We start from the raw sequence: 26,945 nt of genomic DNA, 5'->3' as shown, positions 1-26,945 counted from the left end.
TAGGACACAACCCTGACCCACTGCTGCACTATGCTTCCCGGGCTCTCCAGGTTTATACTCCTCTTCTGGGTCATCAAAAGCCCAGGAAAAAAAGAATCTGTATTTGTCTGTCTTTGCCTCCATGGGTTAGCAGACACCTGACCAAAAACCTTACACTGGGAAGTTGACAGTAAGCGTACAGCTGGAGGGTACTCCATGTGATGGTGTATGCAACTTTGGCCATCCAAATTTCTGCTCATAATGTTACTTTAATAGTCCACAGTCTTACAGCAAGATATATTCAAAGTGATAATTTCCTGAAAATTGCACAGACTTAGGAAGTTTAATGAGAATGTTAGAAGAGCTCTTCAGAAAAATACAACATAATAATATTTTGCCAACTCTTTGAATGCATTTATTCATGTTTGGATTTGTATAAGGAAGTTTCCATGCTTAAATTTTTATTAAAAACATGTCTTTAGAAATAAATAGTACATTAATAATCATAAACGAATGTTTTTACACACTAATGTTAGGTTTCCTCTTACAAAACTGGAAGTGTATGCCACCATCCAATTTTTTTTTTGTTTACAACTGATATAAAAGAATAAAGTTACTCATGAAGCTTATACTTATTATGGGTTTCTGATGTCTTCACACTAGATACACTAGGTTTGTGCCTATTTTTCTAATAATATTTATATTGGAAACATAGCTTTTTGTTCCTGCTATTGATTGTAGGTGTAGTAAATGAGCTTAAATACTGCAGAAAAAATGCCATGATAATAATGAGGATCAATACATTGGTTGTTTTTTCCTGCTAGCTCATGTGAATGACTGATTTGTGTGAAAAAAAAAGAAGTATGCTTTTACTGTAGAAAAGCTCGATAATACCAGCTGGCTAAAGGTAAAATACATTTTTTTTTTAATTCACCAGAACCTTATTTTCATTAGCTCTGTGAACATGTGTGGCCTGGTTCTTCAGATACTAGGAAAGCAGAATTCCTCAATGCTGTTTTCCTTTCTGTTCTCTGTTTCCTGCAGATCGAGTTGATGATACTCAAATGTCACACGGTTGATGTGTTTGCCACTGGACACCATTCGCAGCACAGTATTGTCACAGCCAATCTTCATTTGGGCTAATTAGAGAAAAAGATGAAGAGAAGGTATAAAGATGCATTTACACGAGACAGAGGGGAAAAAAGATACACACTATTTCAGGAATCACAGAGCACTGATTGGTACATTTTGGAAACAAAACTGTCTGTAGCAATGACTGGCCAGTAGTGTTACTGCTAACTAAACACCTTCTTCTGTACTTAGCTTTACTTTACTACAGCTTATATATTTATCAACTGTTGTGTTTTAGCCTTTACTCATGCAAACACCACTCACTTCCCATCCACTCCCTGTATAGATAGATATCATGTGGAGGTCTCCGTGTGTTTACACTTGGGAAGGTTTGCTACTGTTAGATAACACAAGCAAGGGCAGGGGTAATGGCACTCTGTCCTGAAGGTGGCCACAATTAACAACACTGAAATGTTTCCTGTTAAGGGGATGAGTGGTTTTGTGCATAAGAAGGCTCTTTGCAGTAATTAAGGTGTATGAAAGTCCCACCAAGACAAACTCAAATGGCAATGCCCTGCACTGGGGAAAATCAAGTGTAACTACTGCTATAGAAGAGAGTTTGCAGGGGGTTGGCAAAATCTATTTTAACTGGGGAACCTGGACCACCTTTCTTTCCAGAGGAAAAATCCAGTGGTTGATTGGGAGAGTGTGGTCTACTGAGATGGGACGTTCCTTCCTTCATACTACAAGGAAAGCACATTTTAATGTCATCAATGTGCTTGGTATTTGCTCAGCACCAGTGCTTACTGGTTAAAGCTTTGAACAGGGCCTGGACCAATAAGTTGTGGTGTGATGAAAGCCAAGGGAGACATCAGCAGTGAACTGCCAGGCATGTTCCTGTTATCTAACCCCGCAGAAACGTGCACTCATTCAGACTCCAAGGAAAAAGCCACATGCCTCAGGGTCTGGTCCACTGCATCACTGCGACACATCATACTTGGATGTACTGAATACTAGGGAAGCTGGCAATTCTTATTTTTATGCGATGCAGCATGACTGTGGAACAGATTCAGAGCTCCCCTGGGGTTCAAAGCAGAGGTTCAAAGCTCCAGGGTTCAAAGCAGAGACTGGGAGCTCAAAGGCTTTTTGAAATATGTGTTTGGGTTACACAGCAGAAAAAAAGGCTCTAGAAACGCTGAGTAAGTAAGAAAAAACTCCTCATTGGAAAATGTAGCTGCTCCATTTTCATTTATTAATTTCCAGGCTCATCTGGTTAACCTAATGATGTGTCACAGGACAAGTGTTTAAAAAAAAAATAAAATGAATGTTGTTATAATGATTAGTGCAGGGGCAAGTGGAGACAGTTGTGAGTGCGCTCTGTCATAGATGCCAGCCACATGGACAAATAGCTTCAGCTCTCATACTCTACTACATTTAAAACTCAACCAACTAGCAAGAAATTTGCATTGTGGCCAGGGGGCAGAGGAGTGTGTTGCTCTGCAGGAATTCACAGAATCAGCCAGGTTGGAAAGGACCTCTGAGATCATCAAGTCCAACCCTTGATCCACTACCAGTGTGGTTACCAGAGCATGGCACTGAGTGCCATATTCAGTCTCTTCTTAAAAACCTCCAGGGATAGAGAATTCACCATCTCTCTGGGCAGCCCATTCCAATGCCTGATCACCCACTCTGTAAAGAATTTCTTCCTAGTATCTAACCCAAACCTCCCCTCGCAGAGCCCTCAGACTACGCCCTCTTGACAATTTCTCTGGTTAATTATTTTATCATGTAGAATAAGAAGTGAAAGAAGGAGTTCTCACCTGACCCATGAAAGGAATGGCAGAGATCAGCCAACGGAAACATCTTAGATGGGTCTAAGCCAGCTCCTCCCAACAGCTCTACAAAATCTCCCACTCCTGCACAGCCTGCAGTTGGTTTCTAAAAAGACAGAAATTAAAAGTTATAATCTTCAAAGTGTAATCTTCAATTTCCTAGACATGATTGCAGTCAACAGTGGGTTTTATAAGTCCTCTCTGCTCAAACCTGTGTGAAATCAGGCTGTCTTCATTGTGATCAATACTATTTCAATTTTACATTATTCACTTAATTTTCTTAAGGGATTCCAAAGAAAGACTTAAAGGTGACCTGGTAATTTCTGTCAAGTGGTTAAGGTGTTCGTGCAACTGCTTTTAGTGCAGATAAGCAACTTGATTCCAGATGCTTAGATATGTAATCAAACAAATAAAGTCAGAGACTGCATGTGGTCACACTTACCTGGCAGACAGGAATTTACATTCCGCTATGTGTGCTAGTTTATAAGTAAGTGTTGTTAAAATGCACTTTTCTGGCAAAGTTTAATTAAAGAAGGAACTAACCAAAAGAGTAGGTCTGTGTTATGATAACGACCCACTGTGTACTAGACCCACAATCACTTTCCTGAAAGTTAGTGCTGTTTGCCAAAAGCATCAAGCATGTGCATCTCGTGCACCTTTGAGCTGTGACCCCTATGCTCCTGTTTAGGTGCCTGAATTCTTTATTTGTTGTTCTGCTCTCATCCCTTGTTTGTCCATTGGTAAATAAGTCAACTCACTTGGACAATCTCTCACAGTCTCATTTGGGAAACATTTATTTTCTAGCCATCCTGAGCCAGCAGTCCTGCTGATACTGGTTCACAGATGTCAAGAAGGGAGGAGATCAAAAGTAGCTTGTACTGCAGAACTGGACACAGTTATTTTGAGCTTATTTGTAAGGGAGGAAGGTAGGTACCTCCTGTATATAAAAAGCTTAGCATTTGATTAAAATTGTATTTGCCTTCTTTTGCCTTTGTTTCTTGTGTAAGCAAAATGGACATAGAGGGGTGGGAGTCCCTGTGAATATAGCATGTAAGGCAAAGGTATAAATGTGAGCTGACTTGAGCCAAATTGCCCAACATTTAAAGTTCACACCTTGTGTAGTGCTTTGGCCACCTCAAACATGATGCTGTAAGCTGAATTTTTCCTGTCTGGCCAATTGCTGGTCCCTTTCTCAGCACTGCAAGGCTGATCTTTGTTCCTGAGCACTTCCTATCTGCATTCAGCTCTTTCTTTGCTCAGCGCCTGCATAATTGTTCTTCGTCTTCAGTGCGTGACTGTAAGGAAAACATCCTTGAAAATTCCATACATCCCATCACTGACCTCCTCAAATCTTTTCTCCACTGAACCTGCACCCTGGGACTTGGGGCCACTAAAGTCATACCAGATCTCCTTCACCCTGCTTGCTTGTGCTTCTATGGAATGTCTCTCACTGTCAGAGACTGTCACTGGTTCTTTGTCTGCCAGGTTCTATCAGTTGCCTCTTATATTGCTGCCTTTTCATATTCTGCCTCTACCAGCACCTTGCATACAATCACTGTGGGCCCTGACTACTGCTCAGATACTGTAGTCCTCATGAAGGCCCTAGGCTGGCAGTTCTCACTGACACCAGAAAACAAACTTTCTGCTCCTATCTTTCTGAATATTTAGGAATTTGCACCTTCTGGAACCTTCTAGGCACAGAGTGCTACAAATAGCTCTTGTCCTCTCTTGTCTGTCCATCATGAAGCACTAAATTCTGTGGCCAAAACCCAGCCCTGTGCTATCAGAGTAGACAAAGCAGAGGATGCTCCACACACCAAGCAGGGGGGCAGTTATGGGGACATTTGTATTTATTTCATGCTGATACCTCACAATCCAACCAATGAATCCTTTCTCTGCTTGAAGTGGTTGCTGCTTTCACCGAGTTAAACACAGACAGCTCTCCAGCAGAGCAGTCCTAACTAAATTCTTACCCCTTGTTATGCAAGTGATATTTACATGTATTAATAGTACTTTGCATAATTTGATTGCTTCTGCAACATTACAGAGACAATAGTAAAAAGAGGCAGACACAGCTCTGATCTCTGGGAGGAAACCAGAGGCTGCATCATGAGCACATGTGATGGGGAACACAGCTGCTTTAGCAGCCAGTGTCACAGGGTACCCTCACTGCAGCCCCTCCCTCTCCTCTGTTGGGAAAACTGCACATGGTAGTAAGGTCTTAAAAAACAAACAACTCACCTTTAAAAAGAGGCCATTTAAATGTCCCAGAGTAAGATCCGATATTTTTATCATTACAGGGTAGATTATAGAGAAGCTGCAGTTTCTGTGCTGATGAGGAATGACCATGGTAAACCTTCCAGAAGGAGTCTGAGAGATGACATTGCAAGCTGGGGCATAGGAGAAGGAACAGGAGTTACTGATGCTGTCATCACTGCATGTAGCAACATCATGTACTTCAAGTACTAACAAAACCCAGATGATTTAACTGCTGAGAGTTACAACCAAATGCTGAAAAAATATGCATATGACATTTTCCTAGGCTCTTGAATGGTATTTGTTTCCTAAAAATCCCCAGCCTATTCTCTCCATGTAGCATAAGGTCTAGCAGAACTTCAGTGTGAAGAGTCAATGGGAGATCTCACATGCCAAAACACATCAGGAGCTTGTGTTGTTGGGGGCTCATATTGTTTGCTAGTTTGAAAGAGGCTAAATATCGATGTATACCTTTTGTTTAGCCTTGACTGGTGATTGCCTGATACTGCCAGCAAACCTCTACATCCTATTCTCCTAAATGAGATTGCTTATCCTGTAAAATATCCCATTGATAGCTAAGAGGGCACACAGTGATTTTATCTTAAAGTTCAAACTTAACAGTTCAGCTAAGGGAGTAGCTTATCATCTGTGTGTGCAACCCAAGGGATCCTCCACACAGACCAGGAGGCCTGCAGGTGCTTCAGCAGGTAGCTGACTGTCACAAGCCAGCTCCAGCATCACATTCACAGGCTTGCAGCCACACCAGCATGAAGACCTAGATTGCAGGCTTGTAGTAAGGACAGGACAGGTATCTTCATTCTTTGCACAGAGAAGAAGGTAACAGACATTGTTCAGGCCAGTCTGATTTAAATATTCTGTACCCTTTTGGGAAAACGGTGCAAGTGACCATTATTTGTGCCTTGACATCTCAGAGGCTTAGGGAAATGATTTGCAATCAGATTCTTGGGATCATATGTCAGACATAACTAACACACAACTATTCAATGCACTGGTTTTGCCGTTGATTTTTTTCAAATATTTTTCCTTCTTATTCATCTAGATTTAGAAATAGCTGATCTTGAACTCAATTAATACTTTGTTATAGCCAGTGCTGGCTGGAACATGACAATATTAGATTGGAAGCGATCTCTGAAAGAAAGATCCTTCTGGTTCTGAACTTTGAATAACAAGGTCTCCATATTCCTCTAAGTCTGGAAGTACTATGTCCTGCCCAGGCAAATACAGAATATATGCAAACACAGTTCAGCCAGCTATTCTTTGCAACAGCACCAATTAATTAGCAACTGCACCACAAAATGGGTGATCTGGTGTGGGAACGTCTTTGGTTGTGACAGAGGTGTTCTCTTATTTTTTGTTTTTCCTTGAGACACTCTGAGCCTGAGTCAAATCCCCAGGCACGCAGGTGTATGTGACTCCCCTGACATGACTGGAACTGTGCCAGCGCAGATAACACCAGAGAGAGAATTGAATGCAAACCAACACATTCATTTTCCTTATCACCCCAAATGCAAGCCTGTTTGACAATATAAAATGCAGACTTACGGAAGAGGTTGGTGCTTTTCTTGACTGTGATGGTAAATCCATTGCCTGGTTGATGAATCCTGAAGAAAATCATTGCCACATTCTGTGATGATCTGATGCTACTCTGAATATTTCCACTTTCACAAAAGTCTACATATCTTTGTGAAGTGGGGAGGGGATGGTCCAAAGAACTAGGAAATTTCTCTCCTTTGAGTATCCAGCCATCAAATACCTACAGGGGTTCAATAATTGAAAACAAGGATCTTGGTTATGGCTCTGTTAGCAGAGAAAAGAAACAAAGTATTTTTCAGGCTTCAATCTGCATTTAGGAAAGGGTTAAATGTAAATTTTAATGTCTTTATTACCTTCAGGTGACAATTCGTCTGACTTTTTGCTGAAGGAAGCAGTTCTTTTTGCTCCAGCATCATCACATCTGCATAAGTTTGTTGTTTTTTTTAATTTTATTTATTTATTGCTATTGCAACTGCATTGTTACTAGGATACGTTTTTGACCAGCTTGATTTGAAGCCACATGAAAGGTAAGCCACCAGTTCAAACTCTGGGCATTGAGTCCATTGATGAGCTCAGAGGGCTTCCAGAGGTATTGGAACACAATAAAGATTCAGGGGAAAGTTATTGGCAGAGGTATTGCTCTCTCCTGCGTCTGGTCTTTCAGCTCATACTAACTACTAAAAAGCAGAAAAAACAATTTGGCTGGACCTTAAGAAGCAGCCTCAACAATTCTTTCCATCACAATAAATATATCAACTATTTGTCCTCACCGTTTTCAGGGAAATGTGTTAGAACTAGAAATCATTAATTCTAGGATAGTCGTGCAGTTCTCTGCCTTGCACTTTCAATGCTTTCTTAGCCACTTGCACCCAGTAATTCCTTCTATGCTCCAGTCAACGCTTTGAAAATCCAATGACTGGATCTTGCCATTGCTTTGGTGAGTAATTGTAGTGTGAATATGTGTGGGACTTCCTCATGGAAAAGCTGTAGGATCAGTCTCTGGATTTGCCAGATCTATAAATTTTCTGAAGGAATGAGATATGGGTGCACAAATTACACAGGGAAAAGCCTATTTAAACACAATAGTATAATACAGAAATTAGGAATCCCATATTCAAAGGTAGGAAACCTCTATAAAGCCTTACAGATCTCTTGGAATTTTTCCTAAGTGGCTGTAACTCTACATGCAAAATCCCTGGACAGTCAAGAGGCTGAAATTTTTTCCCCTGTAGCAATATCGGGAGATATCCCAGCCAAGGGTATGGAATGGAGGGACAGGATTCCCCAGGGTAAAGTGAGCAGAGGCACAGCATCTTTCCAAGAGTGGGACACAATAAACAGCTGAAGGGAAGCTTTCCTCCCACCCAGAGCTCAGCTCTTCACCAGGTTGGACAGGAGGGTCTGTGCTGTGCGTGGCCACTGAGGTGCAAAGGGCAGGGAACAAGGTGAGGGAAGCAGCCAGGGCCCCCTTCTGTCCAGATCTTGATTTTGCCTGCCAGCAAAAATCTGCTAGTGAAAGTTCTCAGTACTGGGATACAAACAACTCAGAGTCATTAACCTCTTCCTGTTCATAGCCAGTGTCCTGAAATGCTCCAGCAGGGCCATTTGAAAGTAACCCTGCAACAATCCACTCATTAATCTGATGTTAAGTGACCTGCAATGGGTGGTTCTGGAGCAATAAAGTTTGTTCAGAGAGCTGTATATATCTGCAGGGTTTGTGTGATTCATGCTGCAATAAGAAAACCCTCCTAATGGGGCTAATGGGGCTGGGCTCATACTCATTAAATTTCTTAATTGGTCTCCCAGGTATGCACACACAGTAGAGGTGTTCCCAGGAAAGAAAAGCCTCGCAGAAGACCCAGTGTTGCAGTTTGGAGAGGGGTCCTTAGCCTATATCTGACTGTTTTCAGGTGGTGATTATGGGGGCGAGGGGGAACAGCTTGTTCCCAAAGTCCCTCAGGGAGGAGGAACAGCCCTCCTAGAGACAGCTGCTTTGTGAATGTCTGTTCAGAACATACAAACACACACAGACACCCACACGTTTGCCTGCCCCTTCCACATGCAGTAAACGTCTCACATGTCAGATGACAGAGGAAAAGGGGAAGAGCAGCAGGACTTGTCACTTTCTTACCTTCAGGAAATCACCCCCATGGCAGTCAATGTTTACAAAGTTGTAGTCTATGGTGATGAGCTCCTCGGGCTCTCCGATGAAGAAGGTTGCACAGTGCAGCTCTGGCTGCTCTGCAGTGAATGTGAACTGCCCTTCTATACTCAGCATGTCAATGCATCCTGGAGAAACAGAGACACAAGACTGCTGCCTCAGCCTGCTCCAGCACCAGCTCCTGCAGCACAGGGCAGTGGGGAGAATAGAGAGAGCCCCACACTGAGACCTGGCTGGCAGGGAGAAGAAGGAGATCCAGCTGAAGCAATTAGGAACCTGCTGATCATTCCAGAATGATAGGAACTCACAGGTGTGAGCACAAGTGTGTGATGGGAGGGGGAGGGGGGGGCAGGAGGGGCTGACATGTCAGTGCATCTCTGAGCAGAAAACTTGGTGTGTGTGTGTGTATGTGTACGAGTGCAAGAACACTTACACATCCCATTCCATCAAAGTTCTCCCTAACCACAGCTTTCCCACCAGCCCAATCCTCTGGCAATGTGACCATCCCCAGGGATGTAGGTGGATGATCTCCATCCTCCTCCCATTATCAGGAGGATATGAGCTCTGAGCTCCAACTTCTTTTCAGAGCCTCATCTCAGTCCCTTTCCCCCCGAACACAGTTTCTCTGAGATTTTAAAATGTTTTCATTCTTCTCCGTTCTCTGCAAAAAAAGCACCATCAGCTCTGTCACCCCCAAATAGTCCCTTTCCCCCTCCTTGAGCCCCGGAGCTCTCCCCAGGGCTCTCCCACCTGCTGGCAGTCCCCACCAACAGCACCAAAGATACTCACGGAGCGACCGCCGGTAAATCTGCCCTGCAGACAGCTCTCGCTTCAGATCCTCGCTGAGAAGTAGGAAGGGCTCATCTTCCCCAGCATCCCTCACCTGGTGAAGGAAAGAGGGCAAGAAGAGGCTGGGTCACAGTGAAATGCAGCCCCCTCCCTGCACCTCTCCAGATAAGGCACCAGCAGATTAAATGCCTCCTCCAGAAATAGTGCAGCTTTGGAAGGGCTCAGCAAGAATGCTGCCAGCCCACAGCAGAGAGGAACAAACCCGGCACCTAAGAGGTGAGCTCAGCAGCTCAGTGCACAGCAAGTCCCTTAAACACTGAGCAAAGATGTAAGTTTGAGAAAAGGAAGGGTAAACAAATGAAAAGGGCACAAGATCTATTGCATAAATGTTACCTGGTTGTCGGTTTAATTCAGGAGGAGTGGGAATAGGAGAGAGGAAGAAGCATGATGCTCAAAAGCTGTGAGTACAAATTAAAAGACAGCAGCTCAAAGCACAGTGAGGTGTGCTAGTTGTCAGCCCAGTTGCTCACCTGTAGGTATCTGGTGTCCCCTTTGGAGGCTGCCAGGAAGATGAGAACCAAGTGGCATTGAAACTGGAAAGCAGACAGCATGCTGACACCTCCTCTGACAGCCCTCTCTCCCTCTCTCCCCGTGGCCAAGTTTCTGTCGGTCTGCGCTGGTAGGCAGGAGCTGCTGGGGTATCTTGGAGAGACTCTTTTTATAGAGCTGTAGGGAGGGGAGGCACTTGGTCCCCGTACCGATAGGGTAACCCATGGTAACTGAATTCCTCTCGCAGTGACACAGTATGTGGGCATGACAAGGGTCCAAATCACAGCCACAAATTTCTAAGCCACTCGAACTCCCCTCACTGGCAGATGTCTTTTCTACTTATCTGTCTGGCAGAGCTGAAAAGCTCTGAGGAAGAGAACCCATCCTTGTACGGCCAGGACACTCACACGGTGGATTTATTTCCAGTTACTCCAGTGAGGAACGAGGAGCATCCCTCCCTCCTCCTCTTCTGCAGTCCGGGGCACTTTGGACCTGCACGGTTCCCTGCCTCCCTTCTGCTGCTCAATGATACGCAGCTCTCCGCAGCCCCCACCGGCCAGGTCTGAGTCGCCACCCCTGCCTCTCATCCAGGCTTACAGCCTGGGGCTACCATCTCCCCGGGGCTGAGGGATCCACTCACTTCCAGGTCTTGCACCTGGTACACCCGAAGCACAGGGGTTCTGCAGGATGTACACAGGCAAACCCACACAGCTCTCCCAGCCAGACATGGCTTTCACACAGAAATCAAGAGAACTTGGGAGTTCCCAAGGACATGTTCCCCACAGAACAGCTGATACTGCTCCAGTCCCAGTCCTCAAGGAAAACCTGAGAAAGAACTTCAAAAGATGATCATGGGAATGAAAATTCATAACTCTGAAAAGCAGTAAAAATCACGAAGTCAGCAGAAATACTAGTTTTAGGGTATACTCTTGTTTTCCCCTGACCTGGGATGAACCATCAATACTCTGCAGTCATTAACTGCCCTTTCTCCACCTCAGGCTTCTTACTATTGTCTCCTTCTATTTTATGATTCCCTGACTAATTGTCACTTTGATTCAGCAAAACGTAAACCTTTGCAATTCCAGATCATATTATTTCTAACCTTTGCAATTCCATATCATATTATTTCTAACCTTTGCTGCTCCTGATGTCATTGATAATGCTTGTGGAGGGAAATATTTGCTTGCTTTTTCACCCAACTTGTTGGCCAAACAGCAAATAAATAAATCTTATTCTGTCTATTCACCTGTGGCTCAGAACTTATACCATAACTTTTAGGGTTTAACATAAACTACAATACTGCTTCATATCTAAAAGGCACTTCTGTGAATTTGCCATATTTGTGTCAGTTTCAAGAGCATAAAAATACTAAGGAAATGCAAAACAGATTTTTCGAACTTTGACATCAAGTTGTATTCAAAGTTTGTTAAAACTGCTATGGGGAACTAACTAGTAAACTATTCTATGTACCAGAGTGAATTAATTAATTTTCCTGTTCTTGCTTTGAGTTGTTTAAATACTGTGATTTTAGGCAAAGATTATCAGAAGCACCAAGAGAGTTTGGAAGCTGAAATCCATTTAAGTTCTTTGGGAATTACAAGTTTTATTGAAAAACTGCAGGGTTTAGCTCTCATTTGCATTAAAGGATAGCTGGGAGGTTTGTCACGGTGCTAGGACATGCCCTGGAGACCATTGGGATCCTGCAGGACCAGGAGGGGCTTCAGGAAAAATCAGCCTCATTCATTTTTCTCATTCCACATTAATTTTCTGAAGAGATTAAGAAAATCAGATTACTGTATGACCCCTTCACTCCCCATCTTCCAGACATTTTGCAGATACTTATCCCGATTCTGGATGGGGTGCATGACTTTGGTGTGCCAGCCCCCAGCCTACTCCTTGAATATCCTCAGTAAAGGAGAGAGAGTGTGACTGTGGGAGAATATGACCAGTTACTGAAGATTTGGTTAAATTCAGTAGAAAAAATAAGTGGACAAATAACACTGCAACTACTGTGAGGTGATCTAATAAGAATAAAACATACCAACAATGATATAAACATATTTTAAACCCTTGCCTGTGAAGAGCTGGGGTCATCTGAACAAGCATAGCATTCACCAGTGGAGTGCCCAGAGAAGGAGGCAGCTCCAGGGGCTGAAGAACATCCCAGCAGATGAGGTGTGGGAATTTCCTTTCTCCAATCGACATGATGGTTTGAGGGAGGACAGGAGCCACCTCCATATCTGTGCAATTCCTTATTCACGTGGGTGGCTTTGTGTTTCCTATGCAACACTTGTAGGAGTTTGTGTTGAGCTTTACAAATATTCTGTATAACACCAGTACAAAAGCTAAAATCAGATCCTTGATGTGGATGTTATTCTAGGTTTTAACAGAGGTGCTAAGGCCACTTGTCATCTACTCTGTGTCATCTTCAGCTCTGCATTTTGCCACTGGGCTCAGCAGGAACCAATGACCCATGATGTCCTACCCATTCTCATTGCAAATGGTAATTCTCTGTAGTAATTCTCTGTGTCCTCAAAAACAGGGCTGCCCTCAACCCCTTAAATCCTATGCCCTTCTCTTTGTGAGACAGTAATATCTGTAGAAGGCATGTATTCAGGATGAGGATAGGGCACCACATACAGAGGTGCAGCAGCTGCTGGCAAGGGCTGTGCCCTGCACTGCTTCCATACCTGACTTAGGTGGAGCCTGGGCAAATAGTGGCCCAAGGGGAACCAGTCCCAGAGGGAGGAGGGGGCTCACCCCCTGGCCCAACATCCCAGCTGTCAGAGGATGAGAGATGATGGGGTACCACCTCTTCACTTGACACTAGTGCCTCCTCACAGGATATCACAGGTCCTCTTCTGCTCTGCACTTCCTTTTGCCAGCTCCAGCACTACTTTTGTTCAAGCCACTGGCAGAGACTGAATGCTCTATGAGGTGGAATTTCAACCAACAAAGCAAGTAAATTCAGCAGTTTAGACAGGGTTCAAAACATCACTGCAGAATGTCAAAAAGGAAAAGCATCATCAATGAAATACAAACCTTTGGGCAAATGAGGAGAGTGCAATTTTCCTTTCTTGGGGTTGAGTCATGTTGACGCTTTGCAGGACAACTAGTTTTCACTGATGTTGAATTATATAACATGGCAAAACCATTCCTAGTTTGACCCTGACAGTGGCTACACAGTCCAGTTGCTGTCATCCTAGGACCTCTTGACTCTGCTGGCAAATGTAACTCTCTCTGCAAGCAGTCCCTTTCTCTGACACAAGAGATAGGATGCTACCGTGCTGGTGAAAGGCTGGGCTGCTTGCAGGGCATCTCTCAGCCTGCTCTGCTACTGCTGAGAGTGGCACGGCTTGGGCATCCAGCCTTAGATGAGCCTCAGGCTGTTAGAACACTGCTCATGGGTGGGGTTTTTATGCCATTCATCTGCATGCTCGGAACAACTTACGTGGTTCAAGGTGGAAATCTGTCACCTCACACTCAGAGCTTGTAGGTGTCTTGTCAGCCTGTACAGCATAGAAGAGATCCCAGCTGAAGTGAGAGGCAGAGAAAATACAACTGAATAGAGAAAATAGTGAAACAACCTCTGTCTAGTATCTCCTGCGTTTACAGATAGTAAATGCAGTTTCTTCTCAAAGGTGAGGTATTTGGTACAGGATGATTGTAGATGATGCTCTTGATATTGAGACTTCCCAGTGCACAGTGCTTGAGCTACAGACACTCCCTAGGGTTCCCTTGCTGATGCAAAGGTGGGACAGCTGTTTTGAACCCTTTCTGCTCCCCAGAAGGATCCCTCAAGCTCCCAGCTAACTTACCATGCTTCAATTCCTGAAGAAGACAGATTTATTTCAGCACTCACTTCAGGTGGTGGTCTCCATTCCCTCCACCCACTGTGGATATTCCACCCACAGCACATCTCACTCTCATCCCTGCTAAAGGGAGGAACCCTGAGGCTATCTGACTGGAGAGCCTATACAAACCACAGCTCCTGGACTTCCTACCTGCTGCTTGCTAAAAATCACAATCATCTGGTTTGGGCCATATTTTAAGCACATCATTTCTTCCCCTCCAGAGCACCTTGTCTCTTCAGCTCCAGCTTGATAGCTGGCACAAGCAGCTGAAGCAGAGAAAAACTCCTAACACTGGGACCTTGAACAAATGTTCATTTTCCTGTATATTCACAAACCCATGCCATCTCCAACTCCATGCCACAAGGCTGTAAGCCACGTGGCTGCTGCTGCAGACCCCTCTGCTTGTTTGTGTCCAGAGGTTCAGTGAACTGACGGGAGCAGCAACCAAGTCTGCCATGCTACACCACCGACTGCTCAAGTGAAAAGGATTTCTCCTGCCTCGGGTGCTCCATCCTCAGCTATTGATGTTGATTGCTCCCTGCTGCTCAGTGCTGGCTGAAGAGATGCAGTGTGGGGTGATGCACAGTATGAGACATCTGGCTGGACTTCAAACTTCCTGTCTTGTCAGCTGAGCTAAGCTACATGTATGTCCCTTATGCTCATCTCCTCTGTAACTCAGAATTAATTCAGGGACAGGCTGTTACTTTCCCCTGGGAGAAGCAGTACTAGCCAGCCCTTGCTGTTTATCATCTGGCTGCAGGTGTCACACCAATGCCCAGGTCTTTGAAGACTAGGGAATTGCTGCACACCACTTGTGTTTTATTATACACACACACTATTCAACTCTTAAAAAATCCTTCAGTATATTAGTAAGAAATTCTTTTCTGTGAGGGTGAGGGGGCATCGGAGCAGGTCACACAGAGAAGCTGTGGATGCCCCCTCCCTGCAAATGTTGAAAGCCAGGCTGGATGGGGCTTTGAGTAGCCTGGTCTACTGGAAGGTGTCCCTGCCCATGGCAGGGGGGTTGGAACTAGATGACCCCTCTAATTTGCTCTTGTGAGACCTCACCTGTAGTTCTGTGTCCAGTTCTGGAGTCCTCAACATAAGAAGGACGTAGAGCTCCTTGAGTGTGTCCAGAGGAGAGCCACAAAAATGACCAGAGGGTTGGAGCACCTCTCCTGTGAAGCCAGGCTGAGAAAGTTGGGGTTGTTCAGCCTAGAGAGCTGAACAGTGAGGCAAGGAGGCTCTGAGGTGACCTTCTAGTGGCCTTTCAATACATGAAAGGGACCTACAAGAAGGCTGGGGTAGGGCTTTTTACACAGGTGTGTAGCAAGAGGACAAGCGTTCAAAGCTTGAAGAGGATAGATCTATGTTAGACATTAGGAAAAAATTATTTTCTGTTAGGATGGTAAGGCACTGGAACAGGTTGCCCAGAGGAACTGTGGTTGCCCCCTCCCTGCAAGTGTTCAATCTGAGCAACCTGATCTAGTGGAAGGTGTCCCTACCCATGCAGGGAGGTTGGAACAAGATGATCTTTAATGTACCTAGCCATTCTATGATTATTCCTGAACAAGAGAATCAGCCCAGATTAAAGTGAAAAAGAAATCTAGTGGCTATGAAGTGTCACAAATTCAATGAGGGCTAAATTTTTGGTCCAATCCTTGCTAAATTTCATGCTAGCAATCAGTTATTGCTCCAAAATAACCCCACAGAAAGGGAATCAAAGGGCACAATTTGTACAACAAATTGCAGTCCTGGAGGTCATTAGGAAACTGTATTCTCAATACAGACTCACACAAGACTTTACCTCAAAAAATGCCTGAGAAGCGAGCGTCAAGTGTATATGGAGCTCTTGCTACTGGTTCAGTTCCCTCATCCCACAAGTCACCACAATCAAATCAAATAAAAATAAATGGACTAAAACCATAATTAGTGCTTGTAAGTCACTACCAAATACTTCACATCAGTCCTGTCAGTAACGACCAGGTCCCTTCTTCACTAAGAGATCATCCAGTGCATCATGTTCTTAGCACTGATATGGACAAACCAATTATGAAGACACTCTTACTGTGGCTGTAAATACATAAATACATTTGTGAACTGTTTGTGGCATTTAAGAAATCAGTTTGATTGTTGCCATGGCAGCTACCAATGGGTAACCACTCCTTCTACAAAATGCATCTGCTAACTACTGAAAACAAAGTTTAAGCAGATAGGCTATGGGCATATAAGAGGAAGGATAGAGTTCAACACAACTAAAGTAACTTAAATTGCCCCTGTGAATGGTTTGATATGTTCCTTTTATAGGACTCCAATAAAAGTTGCAATGACAGCTGAAGGAAAGTGTTCCCGGCACTGGAAACAGCAAGTCTTGTGCATTTTTTCCTTCATTTCTTTGGACTTTCATTGGTTTCAGTGTCAGGTAGGTTTCTAAACAGTCCGTTACCCACCCTGATCTCACTCCTCCCCCTGCAGTCAGCAGGCATCTCTGTCACTGACTTCTCTTGCTACCCCTCTGCCCAAACTCTGTGCTGGGTATGATAAGCTTCCTCCCAGCTTTGCCATACATTTTTCTGTAACGACCATTCCATTAGTTCTTTGTATATGTCTAAATTTGCTTTAAATAGAGCTGAAGTTTCCATAAGGTGAAGTAAGTGTAGCTTGCTAACTCTGGGTAGTTTGACACTAGAGGTGTGTGATTTGTCATGTTGAGTGGTTTAGAGCAATGACAAATGCATGTGATTTATGAACTGAAAGCCTATCAGCATCATGCAGGCTTGATGATAAGTGTTGCATTAGCTCTATTTATGGCATTGAATAAGAGCAAGGACTTTGAAACGTGCAGTTTTGCAGGTTACAAATAATCAAGCAAACATTATACTCAGACGCTGAGATTACCCCGAGGGCGGTTATCTCTACCAGCTCTGCCTGTGACTCAACCCAGCATCTAGACAAAACAGTCAGGGACAAGAACTGGGAGCACAGAAAAGTTTTCTCCCAGGAAGGAGAGAAAAGATGTGGGTGGGGACAACTGGCGAAGGCCTGTGTTACAGCTCCAGTGTTAGGAGATGCACCAGACATTTGCCGAGCTGTTTAAATTTAGCCTGGGCCTGCTATGTCTGTGATGCCCCATGAGAGCTCCCCTCTTGAGGGCTGGTGCAGGAAGACCTCTGGACCAGAGCCACATACGGGTGTGAGTGTGGCTCCAAGGACTTGGTATTTGCCTTCTTTGCTCCATGTCTATGGACCAAAGTCTGGATTGTGTCAACCTTCACCCGATACAGTAGCTGCTCTGATGAGTTCCAGTGTCCTTGAAGAGCAGCAATTTCTTTTCCAAAAGAATGCAATTATTACAGTTGGACTTTGCTTAGAGGCATACACTTCATGGCCCAAGTCAGATTGCATGCCATACCTGCAAAGAACACAGTGCCACAGCCTCTCCCACTAATCCTGACCCATGCAACATTTTCTGCTCAACCTCTCCTGAATTTCCTGTGCAACTTCGGGTTAACAGAACTTTTGTGGCTTTATTTTCAATGCTAAGGCTACTTTATTATATAAAACATAATTTTCATATGTGTTGAGAAATCTTAGCAGTTACACTGTTCCAAAACTCACTAGATCTGGGTCACTACAAAGAACAAACTTCACCTTTGACAAAGCATCACTTCATAAGTAGCATTTTATGATGTTTTACCCATCCAAGGACAAGCAATTGTCAGCTAAAGTGACTATCTCCTTGACTGAGTCTTTCTCATCCAGAAAAAAGCTATGATTCAACATGATGATCTCTGGAAATGTTAGGCATTACAATAATAGGCCCATTTCTGAAACACCGTGGTGTGTTTCACAACAAAGCTAGCCAATATGAGTCAGATGAGAGATGCCAACATATCCAATATAATGGTAAATCTATCCTTTCAACCACTTTCAAACACTCATACCATTTAGTCCCTCATTTTTCACATGCACTTAATTCCTTACAGCCTGTTCCTTATTTCTGCAGTGCTAGAAACTTGTATCAGTTAGACTCCAAACACTTTAAGGCAAAAAAAAAATGCTGGAATATTTTGCAGCAGTATAAAAATCATAAACATTGAAGGACTTTATGACCACCTGGTCGGTACTTTTCAATCCTCCCGAAGGTGACAGCAATGTCACGGGCCATTTTTACCTCCAGTGTGCCACCAGGCTTTTTTATTTCAATCAGAAAACATACTTGGCTTTCAAAGAGTGACAATTCTCATTCACATATCTGGTAAGCAACAACAACAAAAAATATCCTGAGTGAAAACAGCAGAAGTAGGTCATTAATTTCAAGGTCAAAAAGACCCTGGGTTTCACCTAGCCAAGGTATTTATGTTTTAACATGACAGAGAACTCCAGCATCTGCATCTTCTCTAACCACCCTTTGTTCAGCCAGAGAGACTTTATTGCTGCTGCCACTCAAAGTCCCCAGCTGGAGCTGAGAATCTTCACCTTTCTGCAGCATTCTCAATTTCTTCCAATTTTTCAGCTCCCAAAATACAGCATTTGCTAATGCCTTAGGGTGATTCTGTCACTTTTCAGCTCTTTGTAATGCCTTCTAGCCACAACTTTTTCCTGCTGGAGCCTTACTCCGTGTTTCTGCATAGTTTTTTTCTGGGTTTGCGCAAATGATGGAAATATGGAGTCAGAGCAAAGGTGGATTTTTAAGGCAGACTCCAATTGAGAGCTACACTGTGTAAAGCATATGTATCACAGGAACATTTTCCACCAATTTTCCCCCAAATACCTGTGTTCTGAGCAAGGGCTCTTCCTGTCTTCCTCCTATCTGCCTTTTTGCAACATTTGCAATGCATCCTTGTTGAGCCAACCAGATAGCAGAAGCACAACTTTCCATTGAAGGCTAATTTAAAGTCTCAAGCACATGTCGTCAGCTGTTGCAAAATTACTCCACTAAGTGCAATAGGGCCAGGGCAAAACAAGTGGATGCAGCTGCAGTTCTCTTCCTTGGGAGATGCGCTCTCACACAACTGATTGCAGGTGGCTGGGAGCTGGTATTTAAAAAGACAATCTTTTTTTTATTTCCATTTTTTTTTCCATTTTTTTTCCTTTTTTTTTTTTTTTTTTTTTTTTGGGTGAATCTGGTGAGGTTAACTCATGTGCTCTGTCTGATGTAGTACCACTGTACCCCAAATCAGAGAAAAGGACATGGATGGAGCTAGTTTAAAAAACAGATTACCAGATCATAAGTGAAATGTTATCTCTCATGCAGTTATTAAGCAACAGAAAAAGGATAAAATTCAAAATGTGACCCCTTCTTTTTTTAACATAATACAGTGACATTCAACTAACTCAATTATCCCAAAAGACGCATCTATTAATTGTTGGCCTGTCTATCAAAACCCTTACTAGGCATCTACATGACGCCAATTCAAAGCCTAACAAATGCTCCTACCAGTCAAAAACCTTCATAAAGAGTAATCTGATTTCAGAGACAAGTTTTGTGTTTGACCCTTTACCCAGCTTCTTTAGGTCTGAAATTGGAAAGGAGCTGAATGTTTTCTATGTGGTGCTGAGCTGGAGCTGTAGGCTCTGGGCTGTCTCTAAAAGCTTCTTGGTCACGCTCTGCTTTTTGTTGAAGCATGAAGCCTGCAACTCTTGTCCTGGAAAGGGGCTCTTCCTTGGATGGGGAAGTCACCTGGAGAGGATCTGCGGTGCTCTAGGAGAACAGTTCTATTTCTGGCCTGCCTGTACAGCAGCCTTAATTCCCTGGTGCCTGGAATGTCTTGAAGCCCTGAGACAGCCTCACTGAGATACCTGCATACAATCAACAGTACAGTGCATACCCTCAACTGCATTGCTGTGGCCATTCACCTGCAGCAGCAATTGTGTTGTGGGAGACCCAGGAGCCTTTGCCCATGGAGCAAATACCCTCTCTGCTGCTGGAAAAGTGTGCATACCTCAGAAGAGTAGGCACCAAACTGACAGAACTTGCCAGCCTATGTGTTGGGATATGATGGGTGAGAAGTAAATGCACTAATAATCACCAGTGATTGAAAGGTAGCCCTGTCCAGACTTCCCACACCAAACAGGAAGGCACATGTGACTGCCTTGCTGCTGTCCCACGCTAAGGAGCTCTGGGCTGTGTCACACTTTCTGGATGCACTGCTTTCTTTATGCCCAGCAGTTATGACGGGCTTTGGAGATGCTGGATTTCCTTTTCTGGCATGTGTGGATTTATGCAGATACTCCATGTGTTCAAGGTGCCCCTGTAAGTGCAGCACCAGATTCTATTAATAAATATAAAATCATCACTGGCCACAACCAGTGTCAGCTGTCCTGTTGGGGTTCTAGTGTGACTGCTCTCTCCTTTACCACAAACCCAGGCAATTCTGTTTCTAACAAGGAACTGCTGCTGGATGATGCCAATCAATCATCCATCCCATTGGGCTTGATAACTTCTGTGCTGCTGTAGAGCAAAAAAGGTGGGGCCTTCCTAGTAGACCTGGCTGGGAGGTCAGAACCTAGGGGTACTGTTCCGTCTCAAAGCCCTTTTCATCACAATGTTGTCATACACAGCTCTTTGAGACATGCAGTTGGGCACTGAACCTGAAAAAGGTACACATTTATTTACCAAGAGTGATATCATGGTTTCAGTGGACCAGCCTAATTTTTGGTACCAGTACAAGGACTTAAGGAGCGGGTCTTGGGGACCCTGAGGGATCTGAGAGAGGCAGGACACAGAGGGGTCAATATTCCCTCCCATTTCCTGCCCATGCTCTACGATAAAGTCAAGCAGACCACAAGACTGCCCTCTCTGTTGTCCACTCCTTGCTTCTCTGCTGCTTCTCTGCACTCCTTTACCCCCAGCTCGCCACATGATCCTCAGAATCCACATCCATCGGGTGCTGGGAAGAGCCATGGATCCCTCTCCTGAGTCGGCCCTGCCACAAGGGGCACTCAGGCACCTCTCCCTGCCAGCATCAAGATAGAGTTGTATTCTTATTTGTATATTTGTTCCTTATCCAATGTGTTACTGCTCTTCTCCTGTGCCAGTACACCTGTTTCAGTCTTAGTTTCCAATTTTCAAGTCTGTCGTCCTTACTCCTTATCTTCCCTTGGGAGGGTCAAGGGGAGTAATAGAGAACAATACTGTCCTGTGGTTTTTGGTACACACAGACTTTTAAACCATGACAGTGCATCAGGTTTTATTGGCTCAGTTATACTTGCACTTCAAGTCTTTTTTGAACTGAAATAAAAGCAAATGAAAAAGGCTGAGGCTTTAAAGATAATGTCATTAATCTTCACAAAATATGATTTTTATATGTCAGGCAAAATGATTTCACAATAGCTAGAAAAGATCTTTTCTGGCACCACTGTATTTTTATTGGTCTTTAAAGTAACTTGAAAATATTAGGCCATATCGTGGCGTTCACTTTTCTATTGATTTTTTTCAGACAATCTGATAGCACAGATAAAAAAAATGCCTGTAATTAGACAGTTTTCCTAAAGATGGGGGGCTTCAGAGAAAGCCACACAGCAAGCTTCCTCAGTATGTAAAACTTCAAAGTGGTTCCTAGAATCATGAACTACTGGCAAAACCGAAGTCAGCAGGAAAATTATCATTAAACAATAAGAAAAAAATGCTGCCTTCATCTTTGAAGAAGACATTTTTCCCCTCTGAGAGAAGCTAAAAGCAAAATGTTCTCATCTGCAGGACAAAAAAGTCACAGCAAGGTTGGCCATGAAAGCACCATCTTGTACTGCACACGGAGGTGGCTGCAACACAGTTCTCCTTCCTGAGGTTTGCTTACAGAAAAAAAGAATTGTTCACGGTTCTTCTGGTTCAGAGGCAATTCAAAACTTTCAGGTGATCTTGAGGTATCTTCCCTGGAAGTGGTGTACTAATGTATTCTTCTGTTGTGGTCTTCTGTTGGAGAGGAATGGCAGAGGAATGACTCCTTGGTGCAAGTGGTCAGTCCACAGTTAGCATAAAATTATCACAGCAAGTCTCTTACCCCAGGACCCCAGAACCCAAAGTTGTGTTTTGTTTGGGTTTTTTTTCCCCTAGAATTTGAATGTGCTTGGTATCACTTTCTTACTTTTCTGCTTGGCCTCCTGTCTTTGTGAAAAGAAGTTTCTTCTTCAAAGGTGATAGCTTAACCATTGTCCTTGCAGTCAAAAAAGCAACAGGAAAAATCTAACCAGCCAAATAAAAAACAGTAATTAATGAGGTTTTGTAAAACTTTTGTTGGAACGAAGATCATTTGAGTCTTTCTACTCTAATTCACGCAAAGCTCATATGCAAGTAAGCCCTTTCCACAGAGGAATTAAGCTGTGCTCAGTACTTAGTAAATTCAGCCGATGAGATGGTTCCACTGGCCGTCTCCCTGGCTAATGCTGGGGCAAGTTCCTGCTGCCAGGTGTGACTTAGCACAGTTCTGCTGCTGCTTATCCAGGAGCTCTTTGGGGCTGAGCAAAGTGTTTATGAAGCTTCTGTAGCTTGTTTCCAAAAAGTCTCTTGCTCAAAAGTCATAATGGACAAATGCTCCTTACTGGTACACTTCTGTTCCTTTTAGATTTGCTTTGAAGCTTTAAGCTTCTCTCCTCTTGCTTCCCCTTGCTGGAAGTGGAGAAAGGCTTGGAGATCAGCAACAGTCTGTAGGACTTACGGGGAACCATAAAACACTTTTACTTTTTCTGGTGGATAACTCTGACCATCCTGGTCCAGCAGCTGCAAAGATACTAAAATCCATAAGGAGAAAAAAAAGTTTTACTTTTATGTTCGGGGAGTTTTTTTGTATGTTTTTGGGGGTTTTTTTTGAAAACTTTTGTGACTCCTATATTCAGTTGCTGAATAGCTAGAAGCAACACATTCTGCTTCTGCCACCACCAAAGTCTCATTTTTTTCTGGGATAACATCATCTGGTTGTGTGCCTTTTCTTGGGATGATGTCTGACCCTTGTTATATGTATTAAACTCTGTAGAATCCCCTTTTTATAATAAATTACATAATCTCAATGACATATGGTATTAAAATGGGACTTTGACAGGCTGGAGAGGTGGACCCATGCCAGCCTCATGAAGTTCAACAAGACCTAGTGCAACGTTCTGCATCTGGATCAGGGCAATCCCAAGCACTGATATAGGTTGGGCAGTGACTGGCTTGAGAGCAGCCCTGAGGCAAAGGACCTGGGAGTGCTGGTGGATGAGAAGTTCAACACAAGCCATCAGTGTACACTTGCAGCCCAGAAAGCCAACTGGGTCCTTGGCTGCAGCATTAGAAGTGTGGCCAGCAGGCTGAGGGAAGAGGTTCTCTCTCCTGTGAAGACAGTGAGAGAGTTGGGGTTATTCAGTCTGGAGAGGAGAAGGCTCTGAGGAGACCTCATTGCAGCCTTCCAGTATCTGAAGGGGCCAACAAGAAAGCTGGTGAGGGACTTTTTAGGATGTCAGGTGGTGATAGGACTGGATTCAAAGTAGAGCAGGATAGATTTAGATTGGAAGTTAGGAAGAAGGCCTTCACCATTAGAGTAGTGAAATACTGGAACAGGTTGCCCAGAGAGGTGGTAGAATCCCAGGAGATTTTTAAGGCCAGGCTGTACAGGGCTCTGAGCAACTTGATCTAGTGGAAAGTGTCCCTGCCCGTGGCAGGGGGGCTGTAACTTAAAGGTCCCTTCCAACCCTGAAAATTCTATGATTCTATTCTGATTCTATAAATTAGAGTCTTCACTGAGTGATACACAGGAGACTGGGGAGGAGAGACAACTGAAATGCATTCCTCAAATGTTGCCTAGCAGGGTGTCTTTATTGGGGGATGTCTTTTTAACCTCTTGCACAAACACAAAATAGTAATTTAATTTAGATATGTTTTATTATAGTTTGAATTCACCAACAAAACCAAGAAGGAACATAGAGCCTTCCATACAAGGAAAGCCACAACACCCTGCCACCAAGGATTTGCAGGATTTTGGAAGTATGCTTAGTTCAAACATGAGTGTAGAAGTACTTTTAATTCACCCAAGGGCAAGTTAACACTGAAAGTGGTTGTTCTGCTTTCTCCATACCTAGCCATGGGGTCCCACTGCCCCTTCTGCTCCACTTCCATGCAGTGGGTTGGATCAATGTGAGATGAAATCATTGTTCCATAAGATGACACACATTGCAAAGCTGCACCTTGGGCTCCTATCATTACATCCCCCAGAAGCGGTCCTCTAAGAGCCCTCCTCTTAAAGGTTTCAGTGTAGTGAAAGCAGAAGGCATTTATATTTCCTGTGAAGATCCAGTTCTTACATCATCTCTCAGAGCAGTTTGCTGACTAAATCCTTCATGTATCTGAATGACTTATTATATGAATGAATTAATTTATGCCAAATGAAGAGGTGGACTACTGGGATGTACTACTGCCAACACAACAAAATTGAAGCTGGGGTGGTGGTGGAAATGAACCCATAACAATGGCAAATGGTACTGTCTGCTCTGGTGGCAGGAGACAGCTGTGACCACATGTCACAAGAGTGTGGGCAGGTATGGAGCAGCATCTAAAAAGAACTTTAGAATAAGAAGCTGAGCGAAACCACAAGCTTCTATTCTTGAGCTACAAAAAACCAGAATCTGTTTGATACAGAATGATTGAAAACTAAATTGCAAGTTTTATGTCTCCTTCCAAATTTTCCAGTTCAGGAAGTATAAAAGTAACCTTTATGTATCTTTTACTTCCCACTGACATTTAAGAAATAGAAATCTCAACTCCTGCCAAAAGATCTGTTACTCCAAGTCCTTGACCTGGGCAACTGATGAATTGGTGTTACAGATGCATGCAGCACAAAGATTGAAAATAGTAAAAGCCAGATCATAAGTAGTGAAAACTGGCTTTGGTCCAGCCTACACCAGCTGCTGATATGGTCTGGTCTTACATTAGTAACATCTGAACAGATGATAGGTTGCATTCACTAAATGCTGATGAAGTCTACCTAACCAGGCTTGCGTTGCTTTCATTCATGGGCAGGAGGTTGATTGCATCAGGCATTTTTAAAATCCCTCTTTCTTTAGCTGTTCTTCAAAGAAATCATTACATGCTACTGTCAAAGCAGCAACCAGAGTGACAAATTCATGAAAATCCACTTCATTGTCTTGATTGGAGTCCAGATCTTTCATAATCTTCTCAACCAGAAGAGGATCCTTTTGGCCCTAAAGAGATAGAAAAGTGACTTTGCTGTGTAGATGTTGAATGCGTAATTCTGACACACTTGACAGTATGACCTACTGGTGTCTGATAAGCCCCAGTGCCATTATATAAAACTCTGCATTAAATATACACACAGATACTGATATACCATTACTGATATACCATACATAGACCAGGAGTCCCAAAAGTGCACAGCACAGCTAAAGACAGTGCAGGTCATAGAGGTAAAATAGTTACTGAATAGGCACAAAAATGAATCAAATAGATTTTAGGAGCTGCTTCACACTGATTTCTTTTGACAAGATGGATCTATAAGATGCATTTATCTGTATCATTCCCTAACAAGTACTGTTTAGATTACAGGCTATTCATAAGTTGTCATATTATACCTCTATTCATTGCTTCCAAAAATCTCTACTTAGAAAACAACACATCTTATTCAATGGCAATAGGAACAGTGAGTCTCATAATAATAAATTTATAGCCAACATTAAAAGAAAATCCAATTCGAGGCAAATGTTTCAATGTGGAATAGTCCTGATGATGGTGATAGGGTCCACAACAATTCTTACAATTAAGAGGTTACAGAAAGACAATTATGAATCTGGTCATTATCCCATAGAAAGCATCCATATTGTGTAATGTCAAACATAACAAATGTGCAAAGAGATGTTCGGATTAGGAGCTTACTACTGAAAGGATTTTCTTTGCATCCCTCTGCAGGGCACACAAGCATCTGTACTGTGTCTCTGGCACTTTGTGCAATATCTTGTCTCATTAGAACCGGTTGATGGATTTAATTATTTGAAAGACTTATCTGTGCCCTATTATTCAAAATGAATAAATTAATAAATAAGTGACAAAAGCCTGATTTAGCATTGATTTTGCTACTGATTCTAGGCTGTCCTTACCCTCCAGTTCAAAAGCATGGAGTAGTTAATGGAGCGTAGGATGCCAGCTCTGCCATAAGAAGCACATGGCAGAGCACCAGGGCCTGACCACACTCTGAAAACACACTTGTCAAATGAGACATTTTATCTCATCTCCTCCTGTCCAGCTTGATGAAGACAGCTGTAATCTGAGAGGCTGTGGAAGAATGTGCCTTGCATAAGAAGATGTTAATCCTGAACATTTCAATAGCTGCATATCCCACCCATGAAACAGTAACTTAAAAGTTTTGGGAGCTGTGTCTTACTGAGAGGAAGTCAGTGAGCTCACTGGTGAGGAGCTCCTTGAGTTCTCCTTTACTGAGCTTGTATCTGTCTCCTTCTTTGCCAGAGTAGTGATGGAAAATCCTGATCAAGGTGTCCATTGCATCCTCCAGTGGTGTGGACATAGCAGCAAGCAGGAAAGCTGTGAGGCAAAGATTCAGTCAGAGACATTGCACAGAAACCAAACCAAAGACAGGCCTCATGGAAGGGACGGAGGGCTTGCTTAAGAGAGAAAGTATTATCAGTACTGAAAACATAGGTTTTCAGTTATACGTCCTGTCTGAGAAAGGCTAGACTGCTATAAAATAAACTGAACTCCCTAGCAATTTCTTTGAAAAGGTAAATGGAGAGGAAGTAATGTACTGTGCATCCATTTTGCAAAGATATTGCAATAGGAAATCTCATACCTGTAGCTGAAAACACAGGGAAAATGAAGGCACACCCTATCCTACCTTGTTCACTCAAAATTTTTCTCAAGAAAATGAGCTCAACAAATAACAGCATCCCAAGTGGATGCAC

At 43.4% G+C, this 26,945-nt stretch overlaps 2 protein-coding genes across 2 annotated transcripts; both read right to left on the bottom strand.

The window, feature by feature from the left end:
* Window positions 1-371: 371 nt before the first annotated feature.
* On the bottom strand, window positions 372-10,474 carry CRHBP (corticotropin releasing hormone binding protein). Its single transcript, XM_071731116.1, has 7 exons — window positions 10,173-10,474; window positions 9,643-9,736; window positions 8,824-8,981; window positions 6,702-6,912; window positions 5,124-5,272; window positions 2,871-2,988; window positions 372-1,118 (listed from the first exon to the last, which is right to left on the bottom strand). Exons 1-7 carry the CDS (start codon window positions 10,455-10,457, stop codon window positions 961-963), a joined length of 1,173 nt encoding a protein of 390 aa, XP_071587217.1. The 5' UTR covers window positions 10,458-10,474; the 3' UTR covers window positions 372-960.
* A 14,584-nt stretch (window positions 10,475-25,058) lies between these two features.
* Window positions 25,059-26,594, bottom strand: S100Z (S100 calcium binding protein Z). The gene is made up of 2 exons (XM_071731306.1): window positions 26,411-26,594; window positions 25,059-25,217 (listed from the first exon to the last, which is right to left on the bottom strand). The coding sequence occupies exons 1-2, from the start codon at window positions 26,549-26,551 to the stop codon at window positions 25,059-25,061; spliced, it is 300 nt and encodes a 99-aa protein (XP_071587407.1). The 5' UTR covers window positions 26,552-26,594.
* Between the last annotated feature and the right edge of the window lie 351 nt (window positions 26,595-26,945).

This window comes from Heliangelus exortis, chromosome Z (assembly GCF_036169615.1).
Source record: "Heliangelus exortis chromosome Z, bHelExo1.hap1, whole genome shotgun sequence".
Classification (NCBI taxonomy): Eukaryota; Metazoa; Chordata; class Aves; order Apodiformes; family Trochilidae; genus Heliangelus; species Heliangelus exortis.
This window is presented reverse-complemented; position numbering and strand designations above follow the sequence as displayed.